Source organism: Budorcas taxicolor, chromosome 24 (genome assembly GCF_023091745.1).
Source record: "Budorcas taxicolor isolate Tak-1 chromosome 24, Takin1.1, whole genome shotgun sequence".
NCBI classification, from domain to species: Eukaryota; Metazoa; Chordata; class Mammalia; order Artiodactyla; family Bovidae; genus Budorcas; species Budorcas taxicolor.
Genome location: NC_068933.1, coordinates 33982149 through 33996896, shown reverse-complemented (window position 1 = coordinate 33996896; position 14748 = coordinate 33982149). Strand labels below are relative to the sequence as shown.

Here is a 14748-nt window from a genome sequence, read left to right as displayed (position 1 = left end):
AGCAAAATTGGATATCTTGTTTAAAGAGACAAAACAAAATTATAATATAAAATGTGAATTTAATTTTTTATGATCTCCCATCTCATTGTTGCTTTAATATTTTTTATTTTGCCAAAAATATTGGTGTAAATGCAGATTTTTAAAATTACCCTTTCAGAATGTCATAAAAATGATAAAATATAGTTTTATATAGGAATGAAAATTTCCTTTTTAATAGAACTGAGATGTGACTCCCAACCCTATGCCATCTGCCTGTTGCAGTACAACACTGACACAATTGAAGACCATTTCAAAACTGAAGCAGAGGATTGTCACATAAAATAACTTTAAAGGTTTCCATGAACCCTCTTCTATGGCAGTGGGAAAACCCAAATGGATTGACATGTTATGGCAAAGACAAATAGCCCTGCCCTTGAAACCCCCAACTTGACTTGAAGAGTCAGCAATAAGAGGGGGTTGATAGAGGCAAAGGCAACATACAGTTCCAGCTGCCATAGCTTGAAGTTCTAGTCAATTAGGCTGTAGCCACAAGTATTTGGCTGAGTAATAAGGCAGTGGCACCCCACTCCAGTATTCATGCCTGGAAAATCCCATGGACGGAGGAACCTGGTAGGCTGCAGTCCATGGGGTTGCTACAAGTAGGGCACGACTGAGCGACTTCACTTTCTCTTTTCACTTTCATGCATTGGAGAAGGAAATAACACCCCACTTCAGTACTCTTGCCTGGAGAATCCCAGGGACGGGGGGCCTGGTGAGCTGCCATCTATGGGGTCTCACAGAGTTGGACGGGACTGAAGTGCCTTAGCAGCGGCAGCATATCATCTTTTTATATTTAAATCTTCTCATCTGTAAAAATCCAATAATAAAAATAATACCCAAGTCACACAGGTACTTTAAGCTTTCCATAAATTTATAATTGAAAATTACTTAGCATAGTATGTCAGAAATGTAAGTGATTGATGAATATCAATAAATATTGCTACTGCTACTATTTGTATTTGCTATCAATAGTTTCTCATGTACTGAAACAAGGTAATTGGAACTAAATATGGAAAATTTGGACACAAAATAGAATGCAATATGAAATAAAAGACACTAAAATTTCAGAACTAAGAAGAAACCAGGGATATCACTGCTGTTACTGATTGGTGGCCCAAGACTGGGGACCCTTGCACAAGGGAACTACTGAAATGTCTTTTTAACTGTGAGTCCAAATACCTAAGGAAATGATATTAAGGGTGGGTCTAGGACGACAGGTGGTTGAAAATCAGTTTAAAAATATGTATAAGACCTAATTTCCTCTCCTAAACAATTGTTTCTGCTGTAAACTCACAGCTGGTCTAAGACTCTTCTTGGGTGGAATGTGTGAAGTGGGGTCACCAGGCATAGATGTCTTTGTAAATCATAATAGAAGGTGGTTATGATACCAAAATTAGTGTGAATATATTAAACTTGACACACTAGATGTTGGGAAATGGGTTTAAACATTCTAAGATGTTCATGAGAATCCAAGAAAGAATTGAACCACCCCAAAGAATCAAAACCAAGCATTTGACAGCAAGGTTTTCCCATTAAGCATTCCAGATAATTTACACTCTCTGAAGAGAGCAGGCCATAAGCTCCATATGTGTTCATAGATGTTGCAATATGCTGTCAATGCCTAATATGAAGAAGCACTAGACGTAGGATGAAACAATTTAATATGGTAGATGTTGTCATGGAAAAATTCAAAGTGTTTAATCTTGAGGCACTAAGGAATGGAGAGAGAGAGTGAAAAAAGCAACATGACAATCTACTCAGAGAGGTGTGCTATGCTTAATCTCTCAGTCATGTCCGACTCTTTGTGACCCCATGGACTGCAGCCCATCAGGCTCCTCTGTCCATGGGATTCTCCAGGCAACAACACTGGAATGGGTTGCCATGTCCTCCTCCAGGGGATTTTTCCAACCCAGGGATCGAACCCCCGTCTCCCACATTGCAGGCAGATTGTGTACTGACTAAGCCCCTAGGGAAGCCCATACTCAAAAAGGGTGAAGAAAATATTTCATCCACAAATTAAGAACAGAGCACTGTTTAAAAAATGAAATTCAGCAGATAACAGTTCTTGGGAATTAAAAGCATGCCACACATGTGTAAAACCTCAAAAGTTCATCACACAAAAGTCCAGAAATCACACACAACTAAACTATAAACAAAAATGACAAGAAAATTTGAGAGATAAATATGCATTTAAAATAACAATACAGGTGATGTGGTATGAGTTCTAATAGAGATGAAATTGAGAATCAAAATGATTAAAGCAGGGGTTCTGAATCAATATTTTTAAACATCTGATTTCTTCTGTATAAACACAATATAGAATGGCATGAAACTATTTAGCACCAATATTGAAGATTGAAAGGCAACACAAAAATTACTTAAAATAAGGTAAGGTAGTTTTCAGCCTGTAATTACTTTCCCAGTCAGAACTATATAACTGATATTTTTCATTAAAACCATTTCTTTCCTGCCTATTGTGTATACCTTTCCTAATGTGTAAAACAAACCACACTTAGAATAACAGAGAGAGACTCACCAGGAATGAGAAGATTAGCAGACCACAACACAACCAAATTTCTAAGGAGTAGTTGCCAAATACACTGAATTTTCTGTCAAATCAAGAGATGGAACAACTTTGTAAGCTGTTATCCTCAAACTGTATTCTTCATGAGTAAACACTATTACGTCAAATACCACAAGATTTTGAGGTGAGGAATTCCTGTCAGTGGTTTAACATGATGTGTGGGCTTTGCTCATGCAAAGACCAAGGTAGATGAAAATGCTAGCTGTTTCCTTTTCCAGCTTCAACTCAGGGCCTCAAAGGGTCCCCAATAGTATTGGAATTCAGATAGGAGTAAAGGGAGGAGAGTGTCTGAATCCCCATCTTGATAAACCTGAGCTGAACAGGTATCTCTCACGGACTTCTTTTCTCTCAGAGAAGGAGCAATATCATTCTTGAAAAATTGGTCATTTCTTATGAACCACATATAGTGTAAGTCACTTGTCCCCACCATTTGTTCAACAAAAGTTTCACATGAAAGAAATGAATGTATTCTGAAAGAAGAATACAAAAGTAATAAACATGGGACATAAAAACAAATATAAATATAAAATATAACACAAATTACATGACCCAAAATGAGTTAAAAACAATATTGATATTGTTATATATTTATGTACTAGGTGACAAGAGTTGTTGTAAGACCTTGACAGTATTCCCTGTCTTTCCAATTCTTTCTACAATTCTGAGTGAGGGCAATTATCCCTCTCTTCAGAAGGAAGCAGAGACCTAGAGAGTTTAAATTATTATTGTAAGTTACAGCATTAAAAAAAAATACATAAATAAAATTCTAATCTAAATAATACAACCCCAGAGAACCATTCTTTAGTGCTCACAAGTCTACCCTTTCACAGTCTGTTTAAAGATCCTGAAAGGGCTCAAGAAATAGACATAATAGAAAAACAAAGCCATTTTGAAAATGAAGGACGTTGATAATAGAACTGGTAAATAACAGAATAGACATTATCATAAAACACTAAGGTAACTAAAATGGGCTGGAGTGGGTGAATTTAGCTCAGATAACCATTACATTTACTACTGTGGGCAAGAATCCCTTAGAAGAAATGGAGTAGCCATCATGGTCAACAAAAGAGTCTGAAATGCAGTACTTGGATGCAATCTCAAAAACGACAGAATGATCTCTGTTCGTTTCCAAGGCAAACCATTCAATATCACAGTAATTCAAGTCTATGCTCCAACCAGTAAAGCTGAAGAAGCTGAAGTTGAATGGTTCTATGAAGACCTACAAGACCTTTTAGTACTAACACCCAAAAAAGATGTCCTTTGCATTAGAGGGGACTGGAATGCAAAAGTAGGAAGTCAAGAAACACTTGGAGTGACAGGCAAATTTGGCCTTGGAATGCAGAATGAAGCAGGGCAAAGGCTAATAGAGTATTGCCAAGAGAACGTACTGGTCAAAACAAATACCCTCTTCCAACAACACAAGAGAAGACTTTACACATGGACATCATCAGATGGTCAACAATGAAATCAGATTATATTCCTTGATTCCAAATATTCTAAAGATGGAGAAGCACTATACAGTCAGCAAAAACAAGAATGGGAGCTGACTGGCTCAGATCATGAACTCCTTATTGCCAAATTTAGACTTAAATTTAAGAAAGTGGGGAAAACAACTAGACCATTCAGGTATGACTTAACAAATCCCTTATGATTATACAGTAGAAGTGAGAAATAGATTTAAGGGCCTAGATCTGATAGATAGAGTGCCTGATGATATATGGACAGAGGTTCATGACATTGTACAGGAGACAGGGATCAAGACCATCCCCATGGAAAAGAAATGCAAGAAAGCAAAATGGCTGTCTAAGGAAGTCTTACAAATAGCTGTGAAAAGAAGAGAAGCAAAAACCAGGAGAAATGGAAAAATTTATGAGTATCTGAATGCAGAGTTCCCTAGAATAGCAGGAACAGATAAGAAAGGCTTCCTTAGCGATCAATGCAAAGAAATAGAGGAAAACAACAGAATGGGAAAGACTAGAGATCTCTTCAAGAAAATTAGAGATACCAAGGGAACATTTCATGCAAAGATGGGCTCGATAAAGGACAGAAATGGTATGGACCTAACAGAAGCAGAAGATATTAAGAAGAGGTGAGAATACACAGAAGAACTGTACAAAAAAGATCTTCACAACCAAGATAATTACAATGGTGTGATCACTCACCTAGCGCCAGACATCCTGGAATGTGAAGTCAAGTGGGCCTTAGAAAGTATCACTGCAAACAATGCTAGTGGAGGTGAAGGGATTCCAGTTGAGCTATTTCAAATCCTGAAAGATGATGCTGTGAAAGTGCTGTACTCAATATGCCAGCAAATTTGGAAAACTCAGCAGTGGCTACAGGACTGGAAAAGGTCCGATTTCATTCCAATCCCAAAGAAAGGCAATGCCAAAGAATGCTCCAACTACCGCACAATTGCACTCATCTCACATGCTAGTAAAGTAATGCTCAAAATTCTCCAAGCCAGGCTTCAGCAATACGTGAACCATGAACTTCCAGGTGTTGAAACTGGTTTTAGAAAAGCAGAGGAACCAGAGATCAAACTGCCAACATCTGCTGGATCATGGAGAAAGCAAGAGAGTTCCAGAAAAACATCTATTTCTGCTTTATTGACTATGCCAAAGCCTTTGACTGTGTGGATCACAATCAACTGTGGAAAATTCTGAAAGAGATGGGAATACCAGAACACCTGACCTGCCTGTTGAGAAACCTGTATGCAGGTCAGGAAGCAACAGTTGGAACTGGACATGGAACAACAGACTGGTTCCAAACAGGAAAAGGAGTACGTCAAGGTTGTATATTGTCACCCTGCTTATTTAACTTATATGCAGGGTACACCATGAGAAATGCTGGACTGGAAGAAGCACAAGCTGGAATCAAGATTGCCGGGAGAAATATCAGTAACCTCAGATATGCAGATGACACAACCCTTATGACAGAAAGTGAAGAGGAACTAAAAGGCCCTTTGATGAAAGTGAAAGAGGAGAGTGAAAAAGTAGGCTTAAAACTCAATATTCAGAAAACTGAGATCATGGCATGTGGTCCCATCATTTCCTGGCAAATGGATGGGAAACAGTGGAAACAGTGTCAGACTTTATTTTGGGGGTCTCCAAAATCACTGTAGATGGTAATAGCAGCCATGAAATTAAAAGACACTCACTCCTTGGAAGGAAAGTTATGACCAACCTAGATAGCATATTGAAAAGCAGAGACATTATTTTGCCAACAAAGGTCTGTCTAGTCAAGACTATGGTTTTTCCAGTGGTCCTGTATGGATGTGAGAGTTGGACTGTGAAGAAAGCTGATTGCCGAAGAATTCATGCTTTTGAACTGTGATGTTCGAGAAGACTCTTGAGAGTCCCTTGGACTGCAAAGAGTTCCAACCAGTCCATTCTAAAGGAGATCAGTCCTGGGTGTTCTTTGGAAGGACTAATGATGAAGCTGAAACTCCAGTACTTTGGCCACCTCATGCGAAGAGCTGACTCATTGGGAAAGACTCTGATGCTGGGAGCGATTGGGGGCAGTAGGAGAAGGGGACAACAGAGGACGAGATGGCTAGATGGCATCACCGACTCAATGGACATGAGTTTGAGTGAACTCCGGGAGTTGGTGATGGACAGGAAGGCCTGGCATGCTGCAATTCATGAGGTCGCAAAGAGTCAGACACGACTTAGCGACTGAACTGAACTGAATGTGACATTCAACGCTGAGCATGGCAGGATTGATGCTTTTGAACTGTGGTGTGTTGGAGTAGACTCTTGAGAGTCCCTTGGACTGCAAGGACATCCAACCAGTCAATCCTAAAGGAAATCAGTCCTGGGTGTTCACTGGAAGGACTGATGTTGAAGCTGAAACTCCAATACTTTGGCCACCTGTTGCAAAGAGCTGACTCATTAGAAAAGACCCCCAAACTGGGAAAGATTGAAGGCAGGATGAGAAGGGGATGACAGAGGATGAGATGGTTGGATGGCTTCACCGACTCAATGGACATGAATTTGGGTAAACTCCGGGAGTTGGTTGTGGACAGGGAGGACTGGCGTGCTGCAGTTCATGAGGTCCAAAGGGTCGGACACGACTGAGCAACTGAACTGAACTGAGGAGGATATACCATAGGCTATAGTTTGCTGACCTCACTCTCAAGATACATGCTGTGGTATTGGTTTATGTGTGGAACAGTGGAATACCATAGAGTAGAGGTATAGCCATATGGTCTTGCCCAAATGATTATAAGCAAAGATGCTAAGGTCTTTGGAAAGTAAAAAATGACGTCTTCATCAAATATGCAAGAAGATTGGATTTCCACATGGAAATCCTTATTCTAGAAAATTGAATTAGAGGGTAAACTTAAGTGTCAAACCAAACAAAATTTCTGGTAGGGGATTTAGGAGAAACCAAATTAATGAGCCTTAAGACTGTGAAAAGATGTTCAACATCATTAATCATACAGGAACTGCAAATGAAAATCTCAATGCGTTCTCAACACATACTGACAGGAATGGATGCAATGCAAAAGAATGACAATACCAAATGAAAGAAAGAGTGTGGAGCAGTTGACATTAGTTCTTGGCAAAAAATGCAGAATGATCAAACTATTGAGTTGGCCAAAAGATCTGTTCAGATTTTTCTATTTGATGTAATGAAAAGACCTGAACAAACATTTTAGCCAACCTAATAACTATAGAAAACTATCAAATTTTTATATTTCTATTTACATATACAAGTATCATGTGAATCAGATTTTCCAGTTCTAAACATTGAACCAAGAAAAATGAAAGACTATAACTATCCAAAAACCTGTACATGGATATTCACATCTACATCATTTACAACAGCTAAGATGTTTAAACAATCCAAATGGTCATCAACGGTTAAATATATTAACAAATTGTTCTATGTTTCTAAAATCTCACACTTGGTAACAACAAAAACAAATGAATTACCAATAATCACAGCAACACGGACAAGTGCTGAGTTAAAGAAACCAGATATAGAGGAAGACATATCATATGATTTCACTTATATAAACTTCTAGAGTAAATTATTGTAACCTATGGTGAGAGAAAGTAGGTCACTGGTTACCTTGAGCCTTATAGGCTATTAACTTTATAAGGTAATGGAAACATTCTTTATTTTACTGATAGTAATGGATGCATGGTTGTATACATTGCTACCAGTTTGTGTAACTGTGTTCTTAAAATACATGCATTTTATTGAGAGTAGGCCATGGTAAATAATTTCAAGTACAAAAATGATGATAAAATAGACCAACATTTGGGGTAAGTTGATGGGAATTTGTTTAGCTTGAAGGTTAAATTAGGGACCTAGAGGAAGTTTTTGAAGGGAAAGAAACAAGAATCCTCCCTCATTTCAGTAACTTTTTTTGAGGATTCTAATTATCAAGAGTATAAGGCAAAAGCTTCTGATTTGTTCTCAAAATGTTTATGCAAAATCTGCCAGATTATTTACTCAATGGGCATTGATCCTTATATTTCTTGTAATTATATCTTTACATGTTTGCATCTGTAGCTATAATCTATCTATCTATCTAGCTAGCTAGCTAGCTATACCTGTGTGTGAGTGTGTGTGTATATAATTATATAATGTACATGATAATTACAAACAAGATAAGATTTTTTATCAATTCTTATCAATTCATGTCCTCTGTTTTGCAGAAAGATTCAGGTGTGCTGTTGAAAAGAGTTCTGAAAATACGTGTCATTATTGATAAAGCTTTGGTAAGCATTATTGATACATTTTCCTTATACTCTTTTATTTAAATTGAAAAGGAATATAAAGATAATCTTTGCAATACAGAAATACATTAATCTGTTCAAAATATATGTATCAGTGTGACAGGACATAAAGACACATTATCAGTTGGCTTTCCAACGACATAAGAGGATCAGTAACAATATTTATTAGAACTAATGTAAAATTTTATATGTAAGGGGAGATCAAGTAATCTATTGGATTGTAACTAGTTGCATATATTTCTGGGTTCACCCCCAAATTGTGGCAAAACACTGCCTTAAGTCAATTTTCATTTTAAAGTGTTTTATTATTAAATTGAAAAGATCTTTCTATTAAACATAATCTTTTATAAGAATATTTTGTGCTGTGTAATTGCTTGGGTATTCTGGTGGAAATAATCATTTTTTAGATGTCTATAGTAGTTTTATTCATATTTATAAAACTTGGAAAGAGCATAGATTTTCTTTAAAAAGTGAGGGGATAAGTTGTGGTACATTCAGACTGGGATATTACTTAATGCTAAAACGTTTACTGCTAATTAACTATGAAAAACGTAATGTTGGTGAGAGGGAGGCTATAATTTGAAGATAAACATTCTGTAGGACACACTGGGTAAATATCTAGTAAATTGTAAAGGGAGAAGAAGAATACATAGGAACACATTTGATTTTTGAACTTTTCATTTAAACAATTAATTTTAGCAAACACTTACAGGCAGTAAGTTTAAAAAAAAAAAAAAAAAACGGTTTTGTCCATTATTACAAGTAATTTTGTATAAGCCAGTAAGTGTCATGATGTTCTAGAAGTTTTGCATAAAATGAAATTTTCAAATCTTTAAATAACTTTCATAAAAGCAATAATAGAAAATGATGACATCAGTTCTGGGATCCCTGGGCCCTACAACCAGGCTCCAGGCCCCAGCTCTGCCTATCAATAGCTAGGCACTAGCCCCAGGACCAGGCTTCACCCAGCAGTGGAAGTGCTATGGCCTTGGAATGTTATGCACCTTTACTCCATACAGCACTGAGCCAGCACTATCCCAGAGCTCCCTGGAGTTTCACAGTCAGCTGCCTTATGACCTTGTCCTGCCAACCAGCACCTGGCAGCCAATGCATGAGGCAGAACTGCCAACCAACTGGACCAGGGGCCAAACAAGACTAACAGACGTCTCACCTAGTCAGCCTTCAGCAACAGAAAGACCCACACAGCCACACAGGGGAAGCCACTAGAGTATACACCAAAGGTGATGAAAGTTGAGTCAGCTGCTGAAACACAGAGTGCCTGCAAAAGGCCACATCTCCAGCATTAAGAAGCACAACCAATCTACCAGGTACATACAAATGCCAATACTTAGGCAGACATGTTCCAGATGAAGCAATAAGTAAACAGCCGAAAAGAATGTTTAAGTGAAATAGAGATAAGCAACCTACTCGAGAAAGAGGTTAGGGTAGTGCTTGTAAAGACAATCAAAAACCTCAGAAGAAGAATGCATACACAGAGCAAGAAAATATTAATATGAAGAACGACCAAACATAGATGAAGAATACAACACTGAAATGAAAAATACACGTGGAGGTACCAATAGTAGACTAGATGATACAGAAGGATGGATCAGTGAGCTGGAAGACAGTGTGATGGAAATTACTGATGGTGAACAGAAAAAAGGAAGAATGACAAGAAATGAGAACCTTGAAAGAGAACTCTGGGACAACATTAAGCACATTAATATGTACATTATAGGCCCCCCAGAAGGAGAAGAGAGAGATAGTAATTAAAATGACAAAAGTTAAAGATGAAAAGAGGACAGTGAAAGCAGGAAAAGAAAACCAACAAAAGGAATATACATAGAGCTATCAGCTGACTTCTCAGCAGAAACTCTGCAGTCCAGAAGGGAGCGGCACCCAGTATTTAACATGTTGAAAGTGAAAAATCTACAGCCAAGAATACTCTATCCAGCAAGGCTTCCCAAATTTGATTTAGAGATCAAAATCTATATAGACAAGTAAAACTCAAAAGAGTTCAGGAACTAGCATTACAAGAAATGTTAAAGCAGTTTTACTAAGAAACAAAAAGTCCAAAACTGGAAATACAAAAATTAAGAAAGGAAAAGATCACTAGTAGGAGCAAACATACAGTAAATGTAGGAAATCATCTCACATGCAAAGCTGGAAGGAAGGTAGGAAGAATTTTGTCTTTTAACAAAAGCATCTATATCTACAATAAGGGGTTAGGAGATACTTAAATTAGATGTAAAATAAGATATTAAAAACAGTAATTGTGAGGGGAGGAGAATATACATACATGGTTGTTAAGAATGTATTTGAAATTAAGAGATCAGCAACTTAATCACATATAAATACATATGTGTATGTATAGATTGATACATAAAAACATCATGGTAACTGCAAAAGACAAATGTATACTATATACACACAAGAAAAGTAACAGATACCCAAATATAATATTAAGATAGTCATCAAATCATATGAGAAGGGAACAAAAGAAAAAGAAAGGAACAAAAAGGACATACAGAAAGAAATCCAAAGCAATGCACAAAATGGAAATGTGAACACACATATCAACAATTACTTTAAATGGAAATGAACTAAATGCTCCAAGAAAAAAGAAATAGAGTAGTTAAATGGATACATGACAAGACTCATATATGCACTGCCAAAAAGCAACTCACTTCAGATCTAAAGACTCACAGACAGAAAGTGAGGGAATGGAAAAAGGTATTCCATGCAAAAGGAAATCGAAAAAAAGTCAGAGTACCAATATTTATATCTAACAAAACAGGTTTGAAAAAGAGGTTGTTGCAAGAGACAAGGACACTACATGATAGGCATCAATCCAATAAGAAGGTATAACAAATGTGAATATCTGTACACCCAGCATAGAAGCATCCAAATCCATAAAGTAAATATTAATGGACATAAAAGGGAAAATTAACAGTAACTCAATAACAGTAGGCAATTTAGCACCTCACTTACATCAATGGACAGATCATCCAGACAGAAAATCAATAAGAAACCAAAAGCCTTACATGACACATTCTATGTATATGGAACATTCCATCCAAAAGATGCAGGTTGCAGATGTTTCCAGCTGCACATGGCACAGTCTACAGAGCAGGTCACATGCCAGCCAATAAAGCCAGCCTTGGTGAATTTCAGAAATCATGCCAAGCATCGTTTCTGAACACGTACATTGAGACTAGAAATGAACTACAAGAAAAATACTCCAAAAAAAAAAAAAAAAAAAACTAAACACATAGAGGCTAAGCAATGTACTGCTTAATAGTCAATGGGTCACCACAAAATCTAATCTCTGCCTGGAGACAAATGAAAAGAAAACACAACCATCCGTAAATCTTAGATACAACAAAAGCATTTCTAAGAGAGAAGTTTTTGACACAGGTTTTGATACAGGCTTATCTCAGGAAACAAGAAAAGTCTCAGATGTGCAAGCATCTTAATTTCATGGCTGCAGTCATCATCTGCAGTGATTTTGGAGCCCAAACCAATAAAGTCTTTCACTGTTTCCTACTTTTACATTCCAGTCTCCTTTAATGAAAAGGATATCATTTTGGGGTGTTAGTTGTAGAAGGTCTTGTAGGTCTTCAACTTCAGCTTCTTCAGCATTATTGGTTGGGACATAGGCTTGGGTTACTGTGATATTGAATGGTTACTGGTACTTCACGGATAAGAATTCACCTGCCAGTGCAGGGAACATGTGTTCAGTCCCTGCTCTGGGACCATCCCATGTCTTGGAGCAACTAAGCCAGCAAGCCTCCCCTACTGAGCCCACATCCTGCAACTACTGATGCCTGCTGGCCGAGAGCCTGTGCTCTGCAACAAGAGAAGCCACCACAATCAGACACCTACGCACTGCAGAGAAACTCCATGCATAGCAATGAAGATTCAACATAGCCACAAATAAATCTTTTTTAACAAAGGAAAGAGCAAGCCAATACCACTGATAAACATAGCTGCAAAAATTCTCAACAAAATGTTAGCAAACCAGTTTCAACAGTATATTAAAAGGATCATACACCACAGTTTAGTGGAATTTATCCCAGAGATGCAACAGTTTTTCAGTATCCACAAAAAAATTAATGTGGTACACCTACAGATGGCCAACAGGCACATAATAACCATCTGATCATCTCAGTAGATACTGAAAAAGATTTTTACAAAATTCATCTTCCCTTTATGATAAAAACTCTACAGAAAAGAGGCATAAAGAGAATGGTCCTCAACATAATATAGCTCATATATGACAAACCCACACCTAATATCATACTTAATGGTGAAAAGCTGAAAGCACTTCCTTGAAGATAAGGAACAATACAAGAATGTCCTCGCCTGCAAATTTTATTCAACATAGTGCTGAAAATCCTTGCCTTAGTAATCAGTAAAGAAAAGGAAATAGAATCCAACTTGGGAAGGAAGAAACATAATAGTCAATGTTTTCAGATGACATGATACTACTATACGTAGAAAATCCTAAAGTGAAAAGAAGTGAAGTTGCTCAGTAATGTCCAACTCTTTGTGCCCCTATGGACTGTAGCCTACCAGGCTCCTCCGTCCATGGGATTTTCCAGGCAAGAGTACTGGAGTGGGTTAACATTTCCTTCTCCAGAAAATCCTAAAGGCAACACCAAAAACTACTAGAGCTAATCAATGTATTCATAAAGATGCTGGATGCAAAATTAACATACAGAAACTTGTTGCATTTCTGTCTACTAACAATGAACTGTCAGAAGGAGAAATTAAGAAGACTATCTCCTTTACTGTTGCATCAAAAAGAATAATACCTAGGAAAAAATCTAAAGGAGTAAAAGACTTGTACATAAACAGATGGAAAGACACGCTGTTTTCATAGATCTCAGGAATTCCTGTTGTTGGAGTGCCCATACTCCCAAGGCTATTTAAGGATTAAGTGTAATCCCTGTCAAAATACCAATGGCATTTTTCATGAAACTAGAAGAAGTAACCCTAAAATTTGTATGGAAACATGAAAGACCCCCAAATAGCCAACTCAATATTGAGAAATAACAGAAGAAAGTATCACACTCTATGACTTTAGACTATACCACTAAGCTGCAGTAATCAAAATAGTATGATACAAGAATAAACACAGACACACACGTCTATGGAATTGAATAAAGAGCCCAGATATAAAAGCATGCACTTATGGTCAATTAATCTACAACAAAGGAGGTAAGACTATACACTGAAGCAAAAAGCAGTCCTAAAAATAAGTGATGCTGGGAAAACAAGACACCTATGTATGTGGGACTGAAAGTAGAACATTTTCTCACACCATATACAAAAATAAATTCAAAATGAAATAAAGACTTAATGTAAGACAGGAAACCATATTACTCCTGGCAGAAAATATAGGCAGAACTCTCTCAGTCACTAATCATAACAGTGTTATTTTATCTGTCTCCTCAGGCAAAGAAAGTGAAAGGAAAAATAAGCAAATAGTAACTACTTAAAAGCTTTTGCACAGCAAAGGAAACCATAAACAAATGAAAAGACAGCCTGTAGAATGGGAAAAGAGTAGTTGCCAATTACGACTGATAAAGGGTTAATATTCAAACTATATAAACAGTTCATACAACTGAATATCAAAAACAACCCAATTTAAAAGTGTGTGATATTGTAAAGTAATTAGCCTCCAATTAAAATAAATAAATTTTAAAGAAACATAAAAGGACGTATATACAAAATAAATAAATAAAAGTGTGCAAGAGAACTGAATAGTTTTTCAAGGAAGACCTACAGATGGTTAATAAGCACAGAAAAGATGTTCAACATCTCTGAAATGCAATCAGAACTACTAAAAGATATCACTTCACACTTATCAGAATGGCTATAGTCAAATAAGCCACAAATAACAATTGATGCCAAGGATGTGAATAAAAAGGAACCCTTATTAATTATGCAATCTTGGAATCTTAACTTTTGATCCTAAATAACTACATGTGTAAAGAGGAATACAATCATCACCATCTCATTTTAATATTGTTATTGTTGTTTAGTCAGTCACTAAGTCATACCCAACTGTTTTGCAACCCCGTGGAATGTAGCCTCCTCAGGCTCCTCTGTCCTTGGGATTTCCCAGGCAGGAATGCTGGGATGAGTTGCCATTTCCCTGACCCAGGGATCAAACCCACATCTCCTGCATTGGCAGGTGGATTCTTTAGTACTGAGCCAGTTGGGAAGCCCTATTTTATATTATTGGTTGCTATATAATGTCCCTATGGAAGAATGGAGAGGGAAATGGCAAATACTCCAGTATTCTTGCCTGGAGAGTCCCATGGATGGAGGAGCCTGGTGGGCTGCAGTCCATGGGGTCGAGCCTGG

At 37.3% G+C, this 14748-nt stretch overlaps 1 protein-coding gene across 1 annotated transcript in view; it reads left to right on the top strand.

Moving 5' to 3' along the window:
* LOC128068267 (A disintegrin and metallopeptidase domain 3-like) overlaps positions 1 to 14748 on the top strand; it is a 128281-nt gene that overhangs the window by 29146 nt on the left and 84387 nt on the right. Inside the window, exon 7 of the mRNA XM_052661391.1 lies at positions 8293 to 8355. Within this exon, the coding sequence (XP_052517351.1) occupies positions 8293 to 8355 (63 nt within the window). The remainder of the gene's footprint in view (positions 1 to 8292; positions 8356 to 14748) is intronic.